Source organism: Chrysoperla carnea, chromosome X (assembly GCF_905475395.1).
Source record: "Chrysoperla carnea chromosome X, inChrCarn1.1, whole genome shotgun sequence".
Classification (NCBI taxonomy): domain Eukaryota; kingdom Metazoa; phylum Arthropoda; class Insecta; order Neuroptera; family Chrysopidae; genus Chrysoperla; species Chrysoperla carnea.
Window position 1 is genome coordinate 11,732,746 of NC_058342.1, and position 27,537 is coordinate 11,760,282.

General features: G+C 28.7%; 2 protein-coding genes across 2 annotated transcripts in view; one reads left to right on the top strand and one right to left on the bottom strand.

Moving 5' to 3' along the window:
- Nucleotides 1-2,204: 2,204 nt before the first annotated feature.
- Nucleotides 2,205-3,789, bottom strand: LOC123302911 (zinc finger protein-like). Its single transcript, XM_044886006.1, has 3 exons — nt 3,433-3,789; nt 3,222-3,369; nt 2,205-2,230 (listed from the first exon to the last, which is right to left on the bottom strand). Exons 1-3 carry the CDS (start codon nt 3,787-3,789, stop codon nt 2,205-2,207), a joined length of 531 nt encoding a protein of 176 aa, XP_044741941.1.
- A 2,310-nt stretch (nt 3,790-6,099) lies between these two features.
- Nucleotides 6,100-27,537, top strand: part of LOC123302380 (lysosomal membrane ascorbate-dependent ferrireductase CYB561A3-like) — a 35,284-nt gene continuing 13,846 nt past the window's right edge. Inside the window, exons 1-3 of the mRNA XM_044885298.1 lie at nt 6,100-6,260; nt 6,474-6,685; nt 17,862-18,070. Coding sequence (XP_044741233.1) covers nt 6,172-6,260; nt 6,474-6,685; nt 17,862-18,070 — 510 coding nt within the window. The 5' untranslated portion in view covers nt 6,100-6,171. The remainder of the gene's footprint in view (nt 6,261-6,473; nt 6,686-17,861; nt 18,071-27,537) is intronic.

Consider the following 27,537-nt stretch of genomic DNA (forward strand, 5'->3'; position numbering starts at 1 on the left):
AACGCTTAAAAATAATGATGCTAGGAAAAAAATTTTGTTATAGGTGTTCATAGAATCACCTAATTAGTCCATTTCCGGTTGTCCGTCCGTCCGTCCGTCTGTGGACACGATAACTCAAAAACGGAAAAAGATATCGAGCTGAAAAGTGAGGTCAAGTTCGTAAATGAGCAACATAGGTCAATTGGGTCTTGGGTTCGTAGGACCCATCTTGTAAACCGTTAGAGATAGAACAAAAGTTTAAATGTAAAAAATGTTTCTTATCAAAAATTAAACAACTTTTGTTTGAAACATTTTTTCGTAAACATCACTGTTTACCCGTGAGGGCGCCAATTAGGCGGAAATTTTATAATATGTGTACAAACTATACACTAAATGTCGGTCGGTAATGCAGAAACCTATAAAGTCATTTACATATGTACTATACTTTATTAGTTATGTATGTGTCACATGTTTGTATGTGTAATGTGATAAAGAAATCAACACTGACTATGCATGGTATTTCAACAATTAAACTCAGTCAATTGTTTGTTTTCACTTGTTATAAACTACGTATGCAGGGTGTCCTGTAACTCGATATTCTACTTTTATACAAAACATAACAGCTTATGGGCACCATTAAATATAACCAATAAAGTAAAAACATTACTGAGTAAAGTAGTTTAATGTTAACCACTACCTACTAGAGAGAGTATTTTGACCATGTTAAGAATAGCTAATTCTTCGTCGGGAAGTTTTTGCTGTACGGGACACTCTGCATTAGCTTTAAGACAATTACTTTTTAAGTCCCAAGTTTGTAACGCTTAAAAGTATTAATGCCATGAACATAATTTTGGTACAGGTGTTCAAAAATCAAATAATTTTAAGCCCATTTGAATTTTCAGGATTAAATTTTTCTCATAGAAAAAAATAAAATAATGAGAAAAAAAATTAAAAACATAAAAAAATTAGGTTTTCGACGTTTTTGAAATTTTTTAAAACTTCGGAGCGACCCTTTAAAAAATTTTTTTTTAGGTGTATTTTGGAGGAGGCTCTTAAAACATGATAAACGTTTTTTTTTTGGGACACCCCAATCTATACACTTATTGTATATATTTTAAATTTATACGTTACATATATTTTGTACGTGTTTGTTTGTTATAGCATATACCATATATTATATCAACCGAGGAAGTGAGATGAAAGACTCTTATTTCTTTGTGGCTATCTTTGTTTTATTACTTGACGTAAAAAAAAAATAATAAAAAACATGTGAAAACAAACAAGTCAGTCAAGTGAATTGACAGAGTTAATTGTTGAAATGCTATGCATAGTCAGTGTTGATTTCTTTATCACGTAACACATACATACATGTGAAACATAGATAACTGATATTCAAGTATATTACATACTAGAAAATGTCCGCCTAATTGGCGCCCTCACGGGTAAACAGTGCTGTTTACGAAAAAATGTTTCAAGCAAAAGTTGTTTATTTTTTTATAAGGAATATTTTTTACATTTAAACTTTTGTTCTATCTCTAACGGTTTACAAAATGCCCCAATTAACCTATGATGCTCATTTACGAACTCGACCTCACTTTTTACGTCTTGAGTGTGCTGTAAAAATTTCGCTCGATATCTTTTTTCGTTTTTGAGTTATCGTGTCCACAGACGGACGGACAACCAGAAATGGACTAATTAGGTGTTTCTATGAACACCTATAGCAAAATTTTGTGCGTAGCATCAATATTTTTAAGCGTTACTAACTTGGGACTAAACTTAGCATCTTAATCAACCTTGCATATTACATATATGCATGGTATAAAAAAAAAAAAGATTGCGTAATCAACAATATCTATACATGGTAGTTCAAAAATTAACTTAGTCAATTGTTTGTATTGAACTTTTCACGAAATAAAAATTTTCAAATGCTTTTGTCAGGTTATGATATCATGAACTGATCGTAAAATGTCAACATAAACATTTCACAGCTGTCAGAATTTAAACGTCACAATGTAACTTTTTTTAAATACATAAAAATATATTTTTAATCATCCAAACTCCTCGAAATAATTAAATGTAAAATCGAATAATTAAAATGGTTTTAATTGAAAGCATAGGCAAAATTAACAACCTTAAAGAAGAAAAACAAACCTTTTTTGTTCATATAATTTTATTCAAATTTGTTTATTCTATTATACAAAATTTTACCAAAAAACTAATACTAACTAATTTTGTTGATTATTTAAACACCCTGAAAAAAAAAAAAAAAAATATAGAGAAGATAGCTAACTAATTATTTAAATATCCTGCTATTATAAAAAACTGGTATGAAATTAGATGAAATTAGATTCAATAGACCCATTATTCGAAGCTATCTATAAACATTATTATACTTCTATCTTTTATAGTTTTGGATAAAATAGAAGATATGATTTCTTCAAAATTTTTCACCCTTGCGTAAAATAATGATGTTTACGCCAAAGACCCCTAAGATGATGAACAAAAGTTGGGCCCCACTCCTGAAAGAGTCCTATCACGGGGATGGCTAAAACTTTCATATTAAAAAATACATTTTTCCAAAATTTATTACTATACCCTGTATACATTAAATATATCAAAGTATATTAAATCGAGTCCAAAGTTTGAAATTTTTTTGTTAGAAATATTAATGGCACTAACAAAATTTCGATTTCCATAAAATTTGTTTAACAGTTTGTTTGCCTGTGAACACTATAACTCAAAAATTAAAAGAGAAATCTAACTGAAAGTTTTGTAGCGTGTTCAGGAAATAAAATGTCAGTTTGAATTCGAAAGCAAGCAAAATGTCAATGGTCAATTGGATCATCGGTCTATAGGATTCTTTATGCATTACGGCAACATTATATATTTTGATGATTAATTGATAAATAAAATTTCAAATTTTTTGGATCATTTCCATTTTTTATCGAAATACTTTAAACTTATGTAATTTTTAAACAAGATTTCAAGCAATGATATTCAACACTGTTTAAACAGGGTATTTCAACAATTAACTCACTCAACTGTTTATTTTCACTGGTTTTCTTACATTTTAGATCACAAGTTTTTTTTAGATTAAAATTATATTAACGACTTTGGATTTTTAACAATGTTTCTCAACTGTTTTCTCATATGTTCAACAATTAAATTACACGAATATTGTTTTTTTCTATTGCGAAGCTGTGTGTGTCTAATAAAATTAGCACGATAAATAAATTTTTTACCACAGGCTGCACATGAAAATGGTGTTTCTCCTCTATGAATAATAAGTTTATGTCTATTTAAATATTTTCTATGAGTAAATGTTTCATCGCAAAGATCACATGCATTTTGTCCAGAATGAATTCGTAGATGTGAAGTTAAATTAGATTTCTGAGAAAATGTTTTATTACAAAATTCACATGAAAATGGTTTTTCTCCTGTGTGCTTTCGTACATGTAGAATTAAATGAGATTTTAGGAAAAATGTTTTACCACAATTTTCACATGAGAAACGTCTTTTCTCAGTATAACGTTTATTATGCCTGTATAAACTGGATTTTGTAGTAAATTCTGTATTACAAATTTCACACGTTAAACTTTTTTCATCAGTATGATTCTGTTGATGTTCTAAAATATGTGCATCCAATATTTCTTCTTTTGTTGATAATGATTCAGTATTTAATTGGTGTTCAACTTTGACATCAACATTTTTGACTATTAACGAATCTTTAAAATCATTTTCTTCACATTCCGTTAAAACACTTTCTTCTTTAACCTCAAAACTTTCTTCGAATTTTTCTTCCTTAATCATTACTTCTGTGTTTAATTCTTTTTCAAGTTTAATTTTTTCATCAGAAAGTTTAATTTTTAGTTTCATTTTTAATCTTTCTAGATTAAACAAATTTTTATTTATATTATCAAATGTTTTATTTGACATCTTTTTGGGGTTCACAATAGTTTGACAGATTTATTTATTTTTATTATATTTCAGTTGTTTTCGATGGAAATTACAGTACTGCTCTTACTCATGTAAAAAAGTCCACCAATCATATTGCGAAGTGAGCGTCTTCTTTTGTTTATTGTCAACCAAGAGGCTCTTATCGCGCCTAATTCAAATGTGATCTTTAATAGCGTTATAAAATTAGTTTTAAGAGCATTAAAAAAGTTATTTTTTTCCAATTTTTGAATAGTATATTTTTTTATTTTGCAAAAAATTATTTTTATTTGTTAGATATAATCTTAAGATTTTTGTTTTGGTGAGAAGAAGTTATACTGGGTTAGAATAAGAATACTTCTTGTCAATAATTTCGGAACGCACATCAGTGACAATTACATATGGTAGCCGAAAGAAAATACATACTTCAAAACATTAAATTAAAAATCATTTTTTCACGAATACATGAATTCACTAGCAATTTCAGTACCTACCCGGTGCATAATATTATCTATTCATAAGCTCAAAATTACAACCATTAATTACTAATTAAGATTTGTAGCAATTGAAAAAAAGTGTCACAAACGATTGACATCAAAAAAATATTACAAACTTTAACATTTGAAATTTTTTGCCGCTGACGGTTAGCTCATTAAGAGTTATAGTATAATTTTGTTATAAATGGTAATTCCCCCTAGTTGAAAAAAATAGAGCTGTACAAAACGTCAAATTGTTAAAATGTGCGACAAGATACACATACTAAAAATTCATTCGCTAACCTCACTTTTAATAACCATGTGTTTTATTAAAAATTAGGTTAGGGAATGAATTTAGTAATAAACTTTTTTGTCGCACGTTTTTACAATTTGACGTTGGGTATAACTTTTTTCACCTAGGTGGAATGCTAATTTGACGCTCCGAGGTAGCCTTAAGCGTAATCGTGCGGTTACATTTTAATACTATGTACGACATTTCTACCAATGATAAATAAATAAGTATGGTAATCATAAATATACTTCGAAAAGTTTCATTGTTTTTAGTAAAAATTGTTATAATTATTTGACAGTTGAATATAAATTTATTTAGCCAGTATGGTAAAAATCAATCCTGAAAATAAAAAGCTGAACCTAGAACTAACTATATATTAAGAACGTAAAACTAGAGTGGAGAGGGTAGAAGGAAAAAAGGCACCTATATGGGCGAGTCGGTCATTGCGTACTTTATATTGAGCATCAAGTTATCTTTTGTTTTCAATTTTTTTACTTTGTTTTCAATCAATAGAACAATTTTTTCAATCACTTGGACAGCTTGATGCGCAGTACAAAGTACGCAACGATCAATGATTAGACTCCGTTCAGATAGGCGCCTTAAATTCAGCATCGGACGCTTATAGCTCGGCAGAGGATATTTAATGTCTTAAATATATATGTTCTTGAGCTGAACTTAGTTTAGCTTTTTACTATGTATAGCTTTTTACAGCGTTAAGCGTCAGCAAAAAAATACACCTTTACAGACACTACACCACCTTACATACCCGATTTGCACTTAAAAGGCTGAAGGAGGCGTTCAAAAGTAGCGGAAAATGACTATAAACCTTCTCCCTCAATTACCTACTCCCTCGGTCCTCCAAAGTAAAAAAAAAAGATGTACCTCGCCACACCCGCCTGACTATTCACGAGATTTAACAATCAATCTGTAAATATAAGGATAGAAACTTCCAATTAGATCGTGAAATAAAAATCATTTATAAGAATAAAATATTTTTTTCCATCCTTAAAGAATAAAAGTAACTTGAAATGAAATAAGTTGAAATCTTATACTTAAAGAATAAAAGTAGCTCGAAGTTTTTCCTATTCTTAAGGATCTCTCAAACAATACCCCATGCATACGATGTAGTGTTTGAAAATAAAAAATTTGATTCAGCTTGAACTGATTACTACCGAATGAATACTAAGGAACCCTAAAAGTTTTTGAGTGTACGACTCGTACACTACGAGACGTCACACACTTGATTTTAAAAATGCAACAAGTGTAGACTTATTATTATGACAGTTGACACAAGAAAACCGGTTTTGTTAAAATATGAAAACAATTTAAATAATAATTATCAATAGTTATATAACGTATTTGTTAATTATTTTATCGAATTGAAAACAAATATTTAGTCAGAATAACAATAAATTTAATTGTAATACGGTTGACTGAATTTAGATTGTAGATACTAATTGTTTCGCCAGTTCGTGTTCGACGAACATATGCATGAATGAAGTACAAAATATAAATGCTATAAGTCGAACATCGTCATCTTCGTCATCATTATCGAATAGTGAAGTTCGAAATTTACTAACGTAAGTTGCATTTTCATTATTTATCTAAAAGTTATAAATGCTATCTATTAATTAATATTTGTTCAATTTTATATTTATTTTATAAATAACTTAAAAGGCTATCATAAAATTTTCGATAATTGTTTTTAAAAAACTACAATTTTGCTTTTTGTATTAAAAAAAATACTTAGTCATGTTTGTGAATTAATTTTAATTGAAAAATATATTTTTCAGTATGGAACAAATTGAAGAAAATCGTAGTAATTTAATTGGGTTTAATTTGTTAGTATGGATAACCGAAGGATTAGGAATTATTTTGTTCTGTTTAGTATTATTTTGGAGTATACATTTTGGAGGTGGATTTGCTTGGAGCTCAGACTTGAATTTACAATTTAATTGGCATCCGTTTTTCATGGTCACAGGAATGGTTATTTTATATTCACAATGTAAGTAAAAACATATGTTTTTAATAGTCCAGTAATTCTCCAAACGACCCAATGATAAAATCGAATTTGATGCTACCCTGAAGATTGAAATGTCCTAAAAACGTACTATAGTTTACATCTCTGTAGTACGTTTCTGTAGCTGTTGCACAACATTCATAAAAGACCAATAATCGGTTTTTTTTATTTAAAAAAAAGCAAAGCTTCGTTTTTTTTTTTTTTTTATTGAAAAAAAATTTAACAATTGTTGATAATAAAAATATCTATTGAATGAGTTGGGTTTGATTAAGATACGGTGTATAGTTTACGAGAAAATCGCAAAAAACCATAAAAATTGCGGTTTTTTATTTTTAACGTACTTCTTTTAATTTTTAAGCAAATAACTCAATATTTACTGAAAATGTAGCCTTTGTTGAGTACAAAAAAATTGTTTCCGCAAAATTTCAAAAAATTGAAAATTATCCGGTTTTTAAGTGAAATTACGAAAAAAAGGCCTTTTCGTTAATTGGTCATTGTCCAGCTCTGGCTTGGCCTACAGCATCCATTCCGGGCCTAAATTCTTCGTAAGACATAGTAAAATTGTATGCTGAACGTTAGAAATGTTTATTTTTAATTCTTAATCCAAACAAAGAAATATAAAAAATTGAAAATCGAAATAAATTTGTCAAATTTTTCGCTTTATTAGTTTTTTAATGTGCAATTTTTATGAGCTTTTTACAAAGTTGATAGTTTTTGAAATTTATTGATTAGTCCAATAATTGAAGGGGAAAAATAGATTGTTGCATCCAAATTCTTTTATATAAAACCGATTTATTATACCCTATATATGAAATATACATGAAGGTATTCTAATTTTCTCCTAAGTTTGTAACGCCTTAAAATATTGATGCTACGAGCAAAATTTTGGTATAGGTGTTAATAAAATCATCTAATTAGTTCATTTTCGGTTGTCTATCTGTCCGTGATAACGATTACTCAAAAATGAAAAGAGATATCTAGCTGAAACTTTTATAGCGTAGTCAGGACGTAAAAAATGAGTATGACTTCGTTGGATGAGCAACAGATCAATTGGGTCCTGTATCCGTAGGACCCATCTTGTAAACCGTTAGAAATAGAACAAAAGTTTAAATGTAAAAAATGTTCCTTATAAAAAATTTTTTGTTTGAAACTTTTTTTTCGTAAAATTCATTGTTTACCCGTAAGGGTGCAAATTTTTACAAAAATTTGGTACCCATTTTCTCCAAAATTATAAAAGATGCAGGTAGCTTCAACTGGTAGTAGAAAAGATTTGATAGAAAATACTTTTGAAAATCTTTAAAATTTTCGAAAACTAAATAAATGGCGATGGCAGATTGCACGATGGTTAATTTTTTTTTTTTCAAACGTCAAACCATGGAGGTTATAAAGAAGGAGAATATTCAAATTTATAAAGTAGTATAGATAAATTTATAAAGAAGAATAGATAATTTATAATTTATTCATTAGTAAATAATAATAATAATTAATAATAATTTCATTATTTACTTCTATTTTTCTTTTGAATGATATTATATACACGTATATTAAACGTTGATAGATCATTTGAAATTAGCGCACAACAGCCCGCTTTTTATGAGACAACTTAGCGATCCCAGCGTCTCACTTATTTTGTCCATATTTTGGGGACAATATTTTCTATAGCGATCGTTCTCCTTCTTTATAACCTCCATGTGTCAAACATAAAATGCAAATGGCGTATTCGCATTCTTTCTAAAAAATATAAAGTTGAAGATAATAACTTAAAGAAATAAATTAAAAATTTAAATATTCCAAAGCCTAAATCTTCAATTTGGAATTATTTCACTGAAGTTTTAGATGAAAAAAATATAATACTTGGAAAATGTAATTATTGTGGAATTAAATAAGTCACAAATGCCAAGTAAACCATTTTAATAACTTACAAGTGATCATTGAAATTATTTATTCAATTCAATTTTGAATAATAAAACTAAAATAAGGAATACAAAATTTAGTGAATGGTTTTTAATGAAAGTATACAGCAATACATCTCATACATCAGAATAACACATGAGCTATAATTTTTAAAGATATATTTAAAAAAAATAAATTAATTAAATTTATTCTGACATTTACCATTTTTTAAATTTTTACAGAAATCTTTAATTTATGGTTCAAAATGATGATTATAAATGGAACTGATCTATGATCATCATTTTGAACCATAAATTAAAGAATTTTGTAAAAATTTTAAATAGTAAATGTCAAATAAATGATGGCCAACGATTCTGATATACTCATTGAATTATGACTATTTTACATTAAAAAAAAATTAAAAACTGTGTATTTCAAGAGAGGGTGCAGGCTGTAAAGCGGTGGTTTTTACTTTTAAGCCCAGGTAAGCGGGCGTGTATCAATCTAGTAATTTATGTATGCCGCGTTATGCTTAATAGCTCCTGTCATAAAAATGTAGGAAAAGGCGGTTTTTATCCTAGGAATCAAATTGAATATAAATACCACTACATACTGAAATTCAAGTCATTGTGACATATCTTATTGGAAGAAAAAAACATGTATCAATATCTTCATAAATGTCGCTAACGTTACCCGTAATAGTTTAAAAATTTTTATTTTTTGACAAAGCTTTGACGATTTACAATTATTTTCTCATTTTTTCACTTAAAAGTGTTATGCCGACGAACTTTAATGGTTTTACAATTTTTACAAGCCTATAACTAAAAAAAAGGAGTGAAAATAATTAATTGACTAAGTAAATTGTTGAAATACCATGCACCGACAATGTTGAATATCAGAGCTTGCATTATTTTTAATAAATTTTAAATGCCAACCCATTTATGGCGACCTTCTACTTGTTCTATTTTTGAAAATTTCAAAGAAAATTCATGACATTTTTTTAGTTTTTTTAAATTTTTCACAAGATTGACTATTTGAAGCTACCTAAAAATTTTCCACATTTTATCTTTTATAGTTTTGGAGAAAAAAGACACCGAAATTTTGCTCAAAGCTACCTCACGAGTAAACAATATTTACGATAAAAAGTTTCGGACAAAAATAGTGTATTATCGTTAGTCAAAAATAAATCATGAAATTTGAATAAAGTTAAAATTTATGATAAAATATACTTAAATATTTTGATTTCGAGTCATAAAAGCACATTTTTGTTTTAAAATATTAAAATTAAAAATCGTCATTTTTAAACTGTATATCACGTGACCTAAAACGCGGGTAAGCCCTGCTGTGATTTCATAGCGGTATGAGTCACAGACTATCAGTTAGTTCAGATGTCTATGAATATATCTGTCAAACTTATTTGTGTAATTTCGTATAGTGATACCCATATTACTCCATCAAATTGGATACTCGCGTTTTTGACTTTTAAAAAAAGGTTTAAAATTTTATTTAAGTTTTTGGCAAGAAAGCGTGTGTATTTTTCCAAAATAAATTTTTGGTGGCTTATTATTAGCAAAATCAACATTTTGAAGTACTTTTTCGAAAATAGTGGAATACCCTATTGTTTATTTTTTCATAAGGAAAATTTTTTACATATGGAATTTAGTTCTATCTCTTACGGTTTACAAAGCATCAGCACGATATAAAAATTGTAGTTCGATATCTCTTTTCGTTTTCGAGTTATCGTGCTCACGGACAGACTAATTCGTTGATTTTATGAACCCCTATACCAAAATTTTGTTCATTGCATCAATATTTCTAAGCGTTACGAGCTTAGGACTAAAATTAATATACCTTAATATACAGGATGTCTAGCTAAGCTAGCAACTTATGGTAAACTTTTTTATTACAAGGCTTACGAACAAAATTTATTCTATATAAAAAGCTCTGCTTTCAAAAATGTTAACATTCAGCTATTCACTTTTGACATCGAATATACAGGATAACCACAAATTGAGAAAGTTCGATAGGAATGTTAATGATCGTTTATAAATGTAGACCATTTATAACAGATAAAAAGGGAAACGGTTCAAGAAATCACTCCCAAGATATGTAGGATGGTTAAAATGGTCTACATTTATAAACGACCATTAACATTCCTATCAAAATTTCTCCATTTAGTCACCCTGTATATTCGATGTAAAAAGTGAATAGCTGAATGTTAATATTTTTGAAAGCAGAGCTTTTTATTTAAAATAAATTTTTTTCGTAAAACTTATAATAAAAAAGTTTTTCATATGTTGCCAACTTAACTAGACACCCTGTATATTTCATATAAACAGGGTTTAAAAATTATCCGAATGTCATGAAATTTGGCATACGTATAATCTGAACATGAAAACACTCGATTTGATTGAGAAGTTTTCTCCAATTTGATTGCTTTCATGTGAAGATTTTAAACACTTTTCATCAAATTCGGATAATTATTTTATACCATATATATATATATCAAATATATCAAGGTATACTGAGTTTAGTCACAAGTTTGTAACGCTTAAAAATATTGATGCTACGAATAAAATTTTGGTATAGGTGTTCATTAAATCACCTAATTAGTCCATTTTCGGTGTCTGTCCGTCTGCTTGTCGACACCATAACTCAAAAATGAAAAAAATATCAAGCTGAAGCTCTTATAGTGTGCTCAGGACGTAAAAAGTGAGGTCGAGTTCGTAAATCAGCAACATAGGTCAACTGGGTCTTGGGTCCGTGGGTCTTTTAAATCGTTAGAGATGGAACAAAAGTTTAAATGTACAAAATGTTCCTAATAAAACATAAACCCTTGAGAGCGTAAATCCAGCGCAAATTATATAGAGCAGCTATCTGTCTTTACTTACATGACGTAAAAAAACACACATAATCAACACTGTCTATACATGGTATTTCAACAATTAACTCAGTCAATTGTTTGTTTTCACTTGTTTAAGTAATAGGTTCACAAAAATCGGAAATTTTTTTTTAATCCGTTTACATATATAATATGGCGGCCGTTTATAACACTTAAAAGTCAATAAAACCGATATGCTCCTTAGCTTTGGTCTTCGAGTTAATAAACGCGCTTAAAGTTTTTGTTGTCTTACCCGGTCACGGTGGGGTGTACTTGGCCTCATTGAAATGTCTGTAACACAGTCTTTGTGTAACACTTTTTATACCCTGTGTATATGAAATATATATCAAGGTATACTAATGTTAGTGCAAAATTTGTAACGCTTAGAAATATTGATTTTACGAGCAAAATTTTGGTATAAGTGTTCATGAAGTCAACTAATTAGTCCATTTCCGTTTGCCCGAAACTCAAAGACTAAAAGATAAGTCGAGTTGGATAAATTTTATAGCGTGCTCAGGGTGTAAAAAGTGAGTTTCAGTTCTCAAATGAGCAGCATAGGATCCATAGAATGCAAATCAAATCTTGTAAAGCTTGTAACCCAAAGTTTAAATTCAAAATTTGTTCCACATAAAAAATTACCAACTGCTGTTTGAAACATTTTTTCGTAAATTTCTTATTTTTCGTGATAGCGCAAATTAGAACAAAACTTGATGTTCATTTTCTCCAAAACTATAAAAATAGTGAGTTGAAAACTTGTAGGTAGCTTCAACTAGTAGTGTTGCAAAAAATTTTCGTAAAATTCTAGAAATTACTTTCGAAAATTTTCGAAAAAAAAACAAATTACGGCCGATACGTGCTATAATTATGTTGGTTTTTTATCTTTTTCTAATTTATTAATAATAATGCAAGCTATGAGATCTAACACTTTCTATGCAGGGTATTCCAACAATTAACTCAGTCAATTGTTTGTTTTCACTTGCTTAATTTGAATTTAAACATCACTAAATTTTTCAATTTATCACAAATAGTCCTTTAGAAATTTGGCACATAGGCCTAAAAATGTACGATTTTATTGAAAAAACATTCATGAGTAGGCGCGGATTTAACCCTCAAAAAACGTTGTGAACAATGACAACCGAAAATCGGCCAAATGCGAGTCGGAGTGTGAACTTCGCTCGAATTTCGATCATGATCGATAAAGCGATTCCTACAAAGGAGATGTTTATATAAGATATGACGCACTGACCAAGATTTTGTACAGTTATAGTTCCACGTGAAAGCTGTGAGGCGAACCACTCGTATTATTAATAAAGCTTTAAAATATTAGTTTTAGTACAATAAACGAACCTAGAATTATCTTTAAAAAAGTATATGGTTTAAAGCTAAACTTACCCCCGCGCCATTGGGTTGAAGGGGTTTTATATCGTAAAGTAAATCACATAACTTTTAAAAGATTTTAAAAACGTCAAAATGCTAAAGAAACCCGAAAGATATTTTTATTAATAAACTCTTTTATGCACCACCCCACCCTTTCGGGGATCTGAAAGACTCTGAAAATGAAAAAGACTTTTTTCACAAATTAAGACTTTTAATGACGTGTTAGGGGTTTTTGGAGTCGCTTATTCGAATCAGCCACAATTTCAGTCAAATTGTTCAATTTGTTACCCTTCTCCCTCTTTTAGCCAACATAGGTAGACCCTCTAAATAAATAAAACCATTTTTTTAATATCACCCTTTTTAAGGCATGTAAAGGAATTTTAAATTGGCTGATCTCGAATTTATGATAAAATTGATTTAATTTTCATCCCCCTTCCTCTTTTAGTTAATTTATTTGGGGGGGTCTACTTATGTAAGTTAAAAGGGAAGGGGAGGTGAAAATTGAGTCAATTTAATCATAAAAACGAGATCAGCGACTTTAAAAGCTCCCTTACAAGATTTGAAAAGGTTCAAATTTTCAAAAAAATTTTCATTAAAGAGGGGGAAAGCAACAAATTAAACGACCCCAAAAACTCCCTTATACGTCATTAAAAGTCTTAATTTTCAAAAAAAAAAATGGTATTTTTTATTTCGGGGATCTACTTATGTAAGCTAAAAAGGGGGGAGTGAAAATTGGATGAATTTGATAATAAATTAAAGATCATCCCTGATAAAAAAATCCAACACAATTCAAATTCAAAATTTCCAATTCATTCCAACGAAATTCCAATTAAATCCAACAGAACCCAATGTGCAATTTCCAATTCGATCCGTATCATGAATTGGAACCAATTGGAAATTGCTGATTTAAATTTTGTTATGATTATTATTATTTTTATGGTTATGATGATTATTATTATTATTACAAGCAAATTCTTTTTCATTTCCAATTGATCGAAACTTGGTATTTTAGTCCATATTGTAATTTGTTTATGCAACACAAACAACATATTAATGAAATAATACGATTCTAGACTTCTGCATTACCATCAGAAAGAGAATATTTCCTAGTCCTTTGTTTCACGTTTAGATGGTGTTGGTTCTTATAATTTTATAAATCTATCGAATTTTTTTTTTTTTTTATGGCAACACAAAAAAAGTTTTAACGATAATCTCAGTTATACAGTTTTTAAAAAATGGAAAAGTGATAAGTGCTTGATATTATTGTTAACTGGAAATTGCAAACATGCCATCTAGCGAAATAATTCGTACTAAATAGTACGGGACAATAATTGTTTCAAGAACAATTATTTTTATTATTTAGTATAAACATTGATTAATCATCAAATATTCCTCTGTTTATAAAAGCATAAAAATTATTAGTATTGACTTTGATGAAGAATTTGTAAAAAAATTTATTCGAGTCTCTGACATTGTTATTTTTTAACGAAATGTTACATTATGCATGTAAAAACGAGCAACATGAATAAAATTGGTTTAAAGAAAAATTTTTTCATTTATTTAATTCACATATAGAATTACATTAAAATTATACAAATAATCATTTATTAACAATTTCTTTAGTCTAATTAATCTTCTTTTTCTGTGACTCTGAAGAACATTTGAATAATACGGTTAGGATTGCATATAATAAATTGTGTTTTAATTTTATAAAAGTCATCATAATTTTACTCCGTAGATGCATTCTATCGGATTCATATTTTAGAAATCCATCTTTAACAACATTTATAATTGTATTTAATATTTCAAATTTTGCGATTCCGATTAATGTATTTTGGCCTGAATGCTAATATCGATGAATTTTGTTTATAATGTTTCAGTATTTTCCTTTAAAAGTTCGTGATCCTAAAAATTAAAATTTGTATGACCATTAAATTCATCAGTAAAATCAATAGTAGTTGGATTAGTTGAAGTATCCGGTTTTGATTTGAGCAGATTGATTAGCTGCAATCACTTCATTTCTACTCTTTTCTCGTTGTAATCTTCTTGCCTCTCTATCATTATAATTAATATCCATTGATACTGTTTTTTTATCATTACCAGGTAGATTGCAAAAAGGAAGTTCATTTTTTTCAAACTTCTTACGCGTTTATAGAATCTAAATCTGCATAACAAATTACTTAATATTTTCATTTACTTTCAAAATAATATATTAGTTTTTAAGCTGAAAAATAAGTATAATAGTAAGTAACCTGATAAGAAATAATCTGATCTTCTAAAGTGCAAAGAACAAATTTGCATATATTCTGTAATTTTTTTCTTGATCTTCAAAGCTGTAACATTTTTCTACAGTCGATTTTTTCCTCTACTCCAAAAAATTTTGTAATTTCATTTTCACATAAGAAACATTTTTTTTGAGAAATCTTTAAAACCGAACATCTGTGTTTCTCATAGTCTTTTACTTCTATTTTCTTTTGGAGGGAATCGTGTATCCAAAGTGTCTTCCGTATTTTTCATCGTTTTACTGAATTTTTTTGTTAGAAAAAAAAACGTACAAAAATAAAAATAATCGTAATAACAGCTGACCGTTCGTCGGTAGTTCCAATTTAGAAAGGAAAGACTACCAGATGGCAATACTTGTACTTACCAGATATCAATAACCAATACAAAATTTTTAATATAAAATAGGGTTTTTTTAATTTTTATTTAAGGTCGCTTTTTAACAACTAGGTTATAGCGACCGCAGAGATAAATAGGGTTGTTATTTTGGTAATATTTTCAAATTGAAATTTGTTACGATTTTTAATGCCTTCATTTGTAATTTTCATTTATGAAACTAAGTGGAGCTTTTTGCTTCAAGTTCATATTTTGTAATTTTGTCACCGATTAAATTACAAATATGATTATTCCGAAAAGAAAAAAAAACTTTTTGAAAAATTATGGTATATTCCCATAAAATCAAATAATGCATTTTTTTAATGTACATATTGGTAATTTACATGTTTAAAAAACTCTAACTGCTGAAGAAATACATGTATAACGGTATAATTATATAATAATAATAATTTATTTTACTTCCAGTAATCATTCTATAGAGGTGCAAGCACCTGTACATAGAACCAGAATAATACAAAATATACATAAAAAGAAAACAAAATATACAAAAATTTTAAATTTTCAAAAAATGCTTTTATTTATTCAGGGGGTCTACTGATGTGCGCTAAAACAGGGGAAGTGGTAACAAATTAAACATTTTGACACTTATAAGTCACCAAAAGTCTTAATTTGCAAAAAGGTCTTTTCATTTTGAGATAATTAATAAAAATATCTTAAATTTCGAGTTACTTTAGTAATTTGACCTTTTTAAAGATGGCAAATCTGTTAAAAGTTATCTGATTTTTTTACGATTTCAACCAATGTCGCGGGCATTAAAATTAGTTGGAATTTTTAATCAGTTATTTACCAATTAAAAAGAAAACTATGTTAAAGTTCTAGTTGATTTAATTTAATTTAATGTGCACTTTTTTGTTTTCTTTTTTTTTGACTTTCTAGCTTCAAAATTGACCGAGATATGGCAATTTTAAATGAAATGCAAAAGTTATTCCTTATAAAAGATTTTTTATTTGAATCATTCTTTCGTAAACATCACTATTTACTCGTGAGGGCGCAACTTAAGAAAAAACTTTGGAGTTCATTTTCTCCAAAAATATAAAAAAGTGTATTGAAAATTTTCAGGTTAACTTCAATTAGTGGTTTTGTAAAACATTCTAGAAAAACAAAAAAAATTGTAGAAAATACTTTCGAAAATTTCGAAATTTTTGGAAGTATTTTGGAGATGCCCTCGCGGGTAAAAAGGGATGTTTAGAAAAAAGTTTCAAACAAAATCAAAAATTGTTTATTTTAAGATACAACTTTTACATTTTAAGTTGTGTGTGTTCTATCTCTAACAGTTTACAAGATGGTTTTTTTTTTTTTTTTTCATTTGATTGAATGAGCAAAAAATTCTAGAAAAAACACTCAAAAATTTTGGAAAATTTCGCAAGTATTTTCTGGAATTTTTGTTAGTATTCCTATATTGAAAAGTTTTACCCAAAATTGTTTTCTCGTATCAAAATTCTTATTTTGTATACATGTTTTTACGAAATTTAGACACTATTCAAAAAAATTTTCCCATAAATCCAATAAAAGTGGTTTGTTTTTCTATAAAGAACATATTTGTTCAAATTGAAATTGAACAACCACACAAAAAGCTAGATTTTTGGTATCAATTACTGTCTAAACTATTCGGTTTACAAAAATATGTTTAAATCAAAAAATTTTTGCGTGTTTATAAAGGACAACTTTCTAATTTTAAACGTTCATTTAATGTTTCTCAAGTATAAATCAGAGTGAGGTTTTAATTGAACCTGAAAACTTAGATCGAATTCGATTCCGGTAGAAGATGTGTGCCTTTGAAGAAACATTTTTCTTTTGAAACATTTTGCTCAATTAAATTTTTTTATCGAGTTTCAAGCATATGTCAACTTAAACAAGTGAAAACAAACAATTGACTGAGTTTACTGTTGAAATACCATGCATAGACAGTGTTGATTACTCTTTCACATTACACATACATACATGTCACACATATATAACTGATAGTCCCATACTAAAATTTACGCCTAATTTGCGCCCTTACGGGTAAACAATGATGGTACGAAAAAATGTTTCAAACAAAAGTTGGTTATTTTTTATAAGGAATATTTTTTACATTTAAACTTTTGTTCTATCTAACAGTTTACAAGATGGGTCCTACGGACCCAAGACCCTATGTTGAAAAATTTTACCTTAATATTTTTTTTCGTTTTTGTGTTATCGTGTTGACATCCATATTTTTAATCGTTACAAACTTGGGACTAAACTTTGTATACTTTGCATATTACATATATGCATGGTATAAAAAGACACCTTGTAATGCATATTTGATATTTTATAAAAATATTTAATTCAATAAAATTTTACTTTTTTCAGCAATTTTAATATACAGAATATTCCGTGAAAAACGTAAACGTCAATTAAAAATTCTACATGCTGCATTACATGGAATTGTATTTTTATTGGCTGTTATTGCATTGAAAGCTGTTTTCGATAACCATAATTATTCAACACCACCAAAACCAAATTTGTATTCGTTACATTCGTGGATGGGCCTAACAACAGTTATTTTATTTGCTTGCCAGGTATGAAATTTTTTTATTGTAAAATGTACAGAAAGTTATTTAGTACAGTACGAATCGGCGCATGCGTACAAACAAGTATTCCACCTCAATTTTTTATATGATTCTCTTCAAATTGTCCTAATCTATATACATAGCAATGGAAGCTGGCTGATCGATCAACGCACATCCGAATCCGCTGACTCTAGAAGCATGATACCCCACTTGATATAGTTCGCCGATATCCTTTTTTTTCTTTTTCCCTTTGGGCCTCTAGTGTACCACATAGGAACAGAAATTGACTGATAAACACATTAGCACTCCATTGCGTTGCTCAGTCGGGTAAATAGCCACCAAATAAGCCCCATAGTACTTAGTACTTAATTACAGGTAACCAACTCATACTTATGGCGACAACATTAATGGAAAAATGTTCAAAATTGTATGTGTTGGTCATTATAGATAAATAATATAGGCTGCGTTCCGATATACACTGCGAGCACTGCTCAGTGCTCTTACTGGAGATAAAATCGTTCCGATATAGACTACCAGTGCACTGCCGCAGTGCTCTAAGCAAATTAGGTCATGAATCACCGCCTTTTTTGTACTGCAAGCACTGGCGTGGCGTTTTAGAGGTGAAGTACCCTTAGTGCGTTAGTAATGGGATCAAAATCGAATAGCGCCAGTTTTATAATATTTCGCGTCAATTATTAATATAAATAAATTATTCATAATAATTATAAAATGTTAAGTAAAATTGTTTTATTAATTGAAAATATAAATTTTAAAGATGTATGGGTATGACAATAATGTTTGGTTTAAAGGCTCAAAATTTTTGTATAGGTAGACTTTTACTCAAAGAATATGTGGATAAAATTTCACCATAGGAGGTATCCGTGCAAAATTTTTAGAAAAATTAATTGAAAATTGATGTAAAATACATTGGCTCTTATGGAAGAATCTCAAAAAACGACACAAATTAAAAAAAAAAACTTTTTAATAGGAAGGAAACATATCAGCAATGGCATAGAAAAGAAAAAAACCAAGTGTCTCCGTCCATATAAGGGATGTAAGAGTAGGGTAGATTTAGAATTAAAATTATTTTTATCTTATTTTCAACTTTGATGATGAATTTTGTTATAACGTCATGAATGTAGGCGAAAAAAAAGAATAAAATTTTTCGATGCGTGTGTTGGTTTTCGAAAGCTGAATCATTAAACATAATTTTCAATTTTCGATGTTTTGAAAATTACGCCAGATATCGAAAAAAGTTGTAATGGATCTTCGAAATAAATTAGTTCAGGTGCAAAATTCTAATAAAGAGTGTGAACAGAAAAAATGAACTTAGAAGCCATAATAAAAGAGAAAAATTCAACTATTGAATTTTTAGATAAAAAACTTGATTTGTATTTAAATAGTAAAGTAACTGTAAGTAGTGTAGGTTCCCAAACGGAGGAAATTCAGAGAATTTGTGCTGCTACGCAATCTGAGATCAGGGAATTGGAAATGGTAGACTCATTCATGCAAACTGAAATAAATATAGTAAACAATGTAATTGATGTGTGCCCTCAGTTTGATGTTTCTAACGACAGCATTCATTCGAAAAGTGTTGAAACGAAACCACTACAAGTATCTTACCAGGTTGATAATAAAGAAAGTGGCTCTAGCTCAGTCAATATTCATAATATAGAACAAAAAAATAACAAAATAAAATTAATTAAAAAATCGAAAATATCTTTGAAAAGAGCAAAAAAAGTAAGTTTGCCAGCGTCAGTAGTGGGTTATCATCTTCAAATATTACCCCGCGTGTATTAAATGTCTATTTGTTTGAGATTATTGTTGCCTCACAACTTTTTGGTTTCCGCTTTAATTAAAAGTCATGATACTCATGAAAATATTATTAAAGCCGTAAAAGAACAAGTAAATAGTTTTTCGAAATCGGATCACATAATTGTTATGCTTAGCTCATACCATGTGGCTTCAAACAATGAAAACGACATTGGTATTAAATACTTGAAAAAAAATTTACTCGAACTATTGAATATCACGAAAAATACAAATCTTATTCTGTCCATACTGCCTTTTAGAAAAGACATAAACGAATTCAATGATATGATTTTCAATATTAATCAGTTTATGGAAAATGAATTATTTAGATGCACCGATACTTTAACTTTATACACTAACAAACTTTTGATTTTAAATACTGACTTCCACAAAAATAGTAAAGATATTAACTATATTGGTACACGTCGGTTAGTACGAACTATTAGAAAATACATTACACAGGAATTGAACGACGATCGTATACTCCCTCTGAAAATTCCTGACAAACATATACCCCAGTTTCCTTCGACAACTGGTTGCACAAAAACTGTTCCGGTTTTTAAAAGAATAAAAACGAATAAATTAAAAAACACACTAGACAAGCTTCTAAAAGTTCCCAAGTAGTAAATCCCAACTTGCTATCAAGATCTATTTTGCACGTAAATATTCGTAGTTTGAGAGCCAATCATCTTCACTTAGAGGAATTTGTTGCGAATAAGTTCACTATACAACCCAGTTTTGTCTGCTTAACAGAACACTGGCTAAATGAGGATGAATTGAGTTTTTATCAGATTAAGAATTATGCTCCCATATCATACTTTTGTAGAAAGGATTTTAAGAATGGCGGGTGTTTAATTTTAACTGCGAACAACTTTGTTGGAAAAATAAAAGAGAATCTGAATAATTTAAGCATTGAAAAAGTTTTTGAATGCGCAGCTATCGAAGCTTCTATTGACGATAAGTCAATTGTACTAGTTTGTATTTATAGACCACCTAGTGGTAATATTGAAACGTTTTTTAGTAGATTGGAACAATGCCTTAATATTATTAAAAGTGAAAAAAACACTTTGTGGTTTGTGGTGATTTTAATATAAATCAAATAGATATTCAGGATGAGAAGGTGAAGACATTCGTTAATTTGTTAACAACCTTTGACAGTAAATTGGCAATTACTGATAAGCCAACAAGAATGACTACAAGCGCTTCCATCTTGTTAGATAATTTTTTCGTTAATTTACCAAACTTCTGTGCTTATGTGGAAGACTGCGCATTTTCCGATCATGATGGCATTGCTCTGCTATTTAGTGCTTTGAAACCACAATCTAAGAAATGTAAAATAATTCAAAAGCGTCATATAACTCAGGAAAATTTTGTTAAACTCAACCGGCATTTGGAGACGGAAAAATGGGAGCTAGTCTTTGAGAGTAAAGATATTAATAACAAATTTAATAGTTTTTTAAATACCTTCGTGTACTACTGTGATTTGACATGTCCTTCCTCAAATGTTAGAATTTATAATTATTCCAGACCTGAATGGATCACCCCTGGTATCATAAAATCGTCCCAAAACTTGGCAGTACTCAATATTCGGAAAAAAACGACAAAAATTTCTTAAATTATGTCAAAAAGTACAAAAAAATATACAAGAAAGTTATTACAATGGCCAAGAAAATTTCCTTGACCAAAAAATTAAAGAACACGAATAACAATCCCAAAGTTGTATGGAACATTATAAAAAATGAAACTTTAAACATATCTAGGGGCATTAAACACGTAAGTATAAATAATATTGAAATATGCGACCCTATGTCCATGGTCGACACTTTAAATGAGTGTTTTATTAATTTGGGCTCTGCTATTGGTCAGGATAATAATGCCAAAAACATAATTGAAATAAAAAATTTTGAAAAAACTATTTTTATTGATGAAATCGATTCCCGTGACATAGAACAAATTATTGGAAATATGAAATCCAAAGACTCCATGGACTACTTAGACATTTCCAGTAATGTTTTAAAATCGGTTTCAAAAACCTTCTTGGCTCCTTTAGTCGAAATTGTTAATTGTATGTTGAGGGAAGGAATCTTTCCTGATCGTGGCAAATTAGCACGAATAGTACCCCTTCAAAAGAAACCCAATAACATGGATGTCAGTAATTTTCGTCCTATATCATGTTTACCTATCTTTAGCAAAGTTCTAGAGAGAGTTATATTTAATAAAATTTCAAATTTTCTAACTCGGTTCAACATATTGACACCCGATCAATTTGGATATCGAGAAAATACAAGAACTACAAATGCAATTTTTGCCGTCACGGATCATATTCTCACGAAAATTAATGAAGGTTTTAAAGTAGCCTCTTTATTATTCGATCTTTCTAAAGCCTTCGATCGCGTGAATCATAATTCACTCCTCTCCAAAATTTATGCATATGGTATTCGTGGCCAATGTTATAAACTTATAGAGTCATATTTATCTAATAGAACTCAATTTGTTCAGTTAAACATAAACGGAAATATTTTCAAGTCAAGTTGGAGTGCAATCAGGTCTGAAGTCCCGCAAGGGTCTATTCTTGGGCCATTGCTGTTTCTTCTATTTATTAATGACTTGCCAAATTTATTTAGTAAATTATTTTGTAAAGTTGCACTCTTTGCCGATGATACGACCATCGTTGTTTCACATAAAGATACCGATGAGCTTATGAAAGTCATTAACAATGTACTGGAATAAATGGACAGCTGGTGCCTACAAACGATTTGCTTCTAAATCGTAACAAAACAGCAATTGTGTTTTTTGGTGGTGGTGTCACCTGCACGCATAATCTGTTCGTAAGTAAAACGACATTTCTAGGAGTTGAAATAGATTCAGGAATGAATTGGAAATCTCATATTGACACCTTATGTGTAAGATTGAGCCGAGTGTGCTTTCAATTAAGAGCGTTAAGATCAAGAGTTGACTAAAAGACACTACTAGTCTAGTTAACATCTACGATTTTTTCTAACATTTTGTATATTCTCCGAAAATTACGAAACAGGTGTCATTCGATTCGTAATTTTATGTAGAAAGTTTACTGAAAAATCCGAAATGGCGCTGAAAAAAATTGCAAAAGTTATAAACAATTAAGTGAAAAATAAAATGGGGGGCTCAGTTTTTTTTGAATAACTCAAAAAATATTGAAAATTTTCAAAATCTGAAAAAAGATCCAAAAAGATGAAGAAATTTCCTAAAATAAAGTTCCAACTGACGAAATTGTATCTCCATATTTATAATTTTTATAGAGCCTTGAAAATAGCGCAAAATACGGCAAGTTTGGCTCTCGCGATTAATATCTTGTAGACCAGATATTTAAATAAAAATTTATTTATTTAATTAAATTTACAATTTAATTTACACTTGTACAAAATTAAAGTAACAACAATTAAAAATAAATATTTTAATGAAACGAATTATTTAACAATCCGAACGTATGTCAAACGATTGTAATAATAAGTATTATTGAAACAAAGATATCCGAACCCGAACATACGTCAAAAAGTTTGGATACTAAGTATTATTTTACATTAGATAGTTTACTTTATATATGCTTTTAAAATACTGCTTAGTACTTAAGAGATGTATTTTAAAAGATCCTTTTTGTATATGATCCTTTGTACATCACTTTAGACCGTCCAGATGTTTTAACATTAATATTATTAAAGGTCAACTTTCTCGTTATATTTAAAGGACAGTTTTCTGAGAAATATTTGAGTATAGCAATATTTAAAATAAACTTTCTAAAATAACTCTTCTAATTTATGTTAACTAATAAACCTTTTCGTATTATGCACATGTTGCATTATATTTTGGTTTTAAGTAAAAAAAAATATAAGTAATAGGGAATATATAATTCCTCCCTTCTTAGAATGAACTTCCGTTGTTTACAAGGTAGTTCGATCAACATAAAGCATTGGTATTGATATTCCAACCATTTCTAATTGAGTTCGATAAATTGCAGGTATTGGCACAGTTTGTGTTTTATGAAAATCCTTGGACCATACTTTAGAAAATATAAATTATGCCAGTTCCAAATCTGTTGTATTTTCCAAATCTTCTATATTTTCTAGGTGTAGATGTTTATTTTTATTGAATAATATTTGTTCCACTTCGATATTAGTATATGTAGTTTCCAATGTTCCATATAGTATACCATTCATATCCATATAACATTGTTTCAGGGTAATATGAAGTTTACCAACAAAATTGGTAATGTTTTTTCCACATGACGAACTAATATTTAAACCGGTATTTGTAAAAATTATAAAATGATTAGTAATTAGTTCTAATATAATATTCATTTCTGTCTGCTAACAAATGCAGTGTCCAATACGATTTTCCAGTATTTCCATTTCACATGTATTAAGTTTTCTGTTATGAAGTTGTGTTGGGTAACAAATGTAGAGTCTAGTTCTATTCTTTTGTAATTATTATTTCTTATAAATGAATATTCGTTGGGATTATGTAGGATTAAATTAGTTTCGGGATTTATTTTACTATAATTTGTAGGGATAGGATATATAATCGTTAAGGTAAAGTTAGCTGAATTTAATGCTTTCTATTTTAATAACTCATATACATGTTCTAAGTTGATTAGAATATTATGTTTATCTAACTAATTTTAATTAATTTCAATTCGTTATAACTCAAAATTTGTCTAGAAATAACGTTTTCTGTAGCTACTCGAATACAAGTAATTATGTTGTCTATGTGCTGTTGACCAAAATATCTAGCTTGAAACCGAATTAAAAAATTATGATTGTAAGATTTGTTATTTATTTATTTATTTTATTTTTTTCTTAAATTCAATACGAATAGTCCTTTAGCAGTGCTAATATCTTTATATGTCGTTATCTGTTGTTTCACATAATTCAAATCGATTATTTTTTTTCTCACTTTAATTTTTGCTTTATGATATTTTTGTACTTTCTGGGCGTTTTTAATTTTAAGGGTTTTACGTTTACTATTTATTACTTTGTTTTCTGTATACTTGGGTACTATTTTATTTCGTCTATTCTTTGTTACAAAAACATTTTCACCTACTGCCAAAAGTGGGAGATCAATTCGGTCTTTGTTTCGGACTAATTTTTGCTTTAATTTATTGTTCTGTTTAGTAATTAAATCTTCCATAATTTGTTTTTCCTCTGTATATTGATTAGCACAAGTAGAATGTATATTATTTGTGTTAGGTTTTAAAATCTGATTATCTCGGAATCCTCTTATAACTTCGAAAGGTGTAAGCTTGGTACTTGAATGTGGCATTGCATTATTATAAGTTAATAAAGCCATATCTAATTGCTCGACTATTGTAAGGTTTTTATGAGTAGTTTTAAATTTAGTTATTAATTCTACTAAGGTTGAATGAAATCGTTCAATTGGTGAGTTTCCGGTTGAGTTTTTAGCACAAGTAGTGTGAGTACTAATTTTATATAGATTCAGAAAATCTTTAAAATCACTGCCTTCGAATTCCATGCCGGGATCATGAATTATGAGATCAGGTATGCCGTGTCTTGATAAATAATTTTTAAGCGCATCTAGAGCATATTTAGAATTTCTAGCTTTCATAACCGTAGCTTCTCCATATGAACTAAATTTATCTACGATAGTTAGAATATTTGTATTATCTACATAAAATAAATTTATGTGTAAAATTTCAAATGGTTTGTTTGCCTGTTGTGTTTGTGTCAATTTGATCTTTAGTGGATGCCTTTCATTTTTATTTAATTTACAGATATCGCAATTATTTATATATTTTTGAATTTTTGACTTCATATTGTCAAAATAGTATAGCCTTTTAAGATGGGTTAGTGTTTCATCAATCTCACGATGGATTGATAATTCATGATAGTTTTTTATAAGTTTTGTTTGTTCATCAGATTTTTCAACATCCTCTAAGAATTTAGTGCACCGAACGATATTTAATTTTGAAAAATATTTTACATATGTGTTTTGAATAACGTTGAAAATCTTATCTTCTGTATAGATAGCATTTTGTTTATCGTTAACAATTTCTGTCTTTAAAATTTTAATGGCTGTGGATTCATCTATTTTTGGTATTGCTAATATAATACGTTTTTTTGTTTGAAATAATTTAGTTAGTTTTCTTTCATATTTTGTTCCTAATTTAATTATTATTTGCTGTGGAAAGTTATTTAATGCTCGTTTGGATGCTTTTATATCGCGATTAAGGTTTTCTTCGGCTGAATGTTCAATACTATTGCTATTTAAACTGTTTATTTGAACTCTAGATATTGTGTCTACGTTAGTTTTTCTCTTAACAGTTTCATTAGTTTCATGGTCTATATTAAAGTTATTACCGAGTAACTTTATTTTCCACCTTGTAAAATTTTGATCATCAACAGGTACATCTAAAGTTTCTGACTGTTCTTTTTCAGGAATTTTAGTAGTTGTATCAAATGAAATAGAGTTGTAGGCATTAGTATCATGTAAATAATATTGGTCACTTAGATAACTGTCATATGGGTTACTTCGAGAATTTTCGACGTTATCATAAGCGGTAATATTATTAATTTGATTAAATGATTGTTTGGTATTTCCACTCGAAATATCCATAGGTTCAGTACTTGGTAGTTGTGATCTATAAGTTGGTGAACTTTTAAATCGACTTTGTTGGGGTGGAAAATGGTTTTGATACCAAGTCGGTTGATTATACTGTAAGGGGCGGTAATGAATCGAATTATTAAATGTGTTATTTTGAAATGATTGTTCTGGTCGTAATTGCATACATTTCGTTGAAAAGTTGGGTATTTGATAGTCATTTACAAAATTGTGTGTAAGAACACTATTGTTATACGGATAATTATTTTGTATTTGCCTCGGTTCAAAATTTACATTTGATCGAGAGATTCTATATCTATCTTGATTAGACTGTTGCATTGAAATTTCATTTACACAAATATCATACGCTTCCTTGATTGTTTTTGGTCGGTTAGATCTCACGATATACCCTAAATTTTGATCTAATCCTGCTATAAAGGATTTTAAAACAATATTCAAGTATACTTCGTTTTGTCCGTTTATGAATTCTTGAGATTTTGTTCGATCTACTGAGTTTAACAAAACGGTTTGTAAATCAACTACTTCTGTATAGTAATGTTTTAAATGTTTATTTCCTTGATAAATAGTATTTAATTTATGAAGAATTGATTCTATAGTTCGTTTGTCTGAGAAATGTGTTATTAATATTTCTTTGATAGTTTCCCAGTTAGAAGGGGTCCCACATGCAATGAGAGCATTTCGAGCTGGTCCTCTTATTTTTTGTTTTAACCAATTAATCAATAAAGAGTTGTTCGCATTTTCTCCTTGGAGAACGAAATCTCCCATTTCAATGAATGTATTTAACATTCCTGGACAACCTTCGTAGGTGTCCATATTTTTTAATATATCAATTACTGTTATACTAGTAGCCATATTAGCTTTGTTATTTTCTAATTTTAATTTTGAGTTATTATGTATTTGGTATTATTAAAAAAATATTTAAAAAATTTTGTTAGTATTATTTAAATTTGAATTTTCTAAATTATAATTAAGCTATATTTTATTTCATAATTGTTGATAAATCTTCGTCCGTATTTGAATCGGAGCTAAGATTTTTTTTGAATAATCTAATT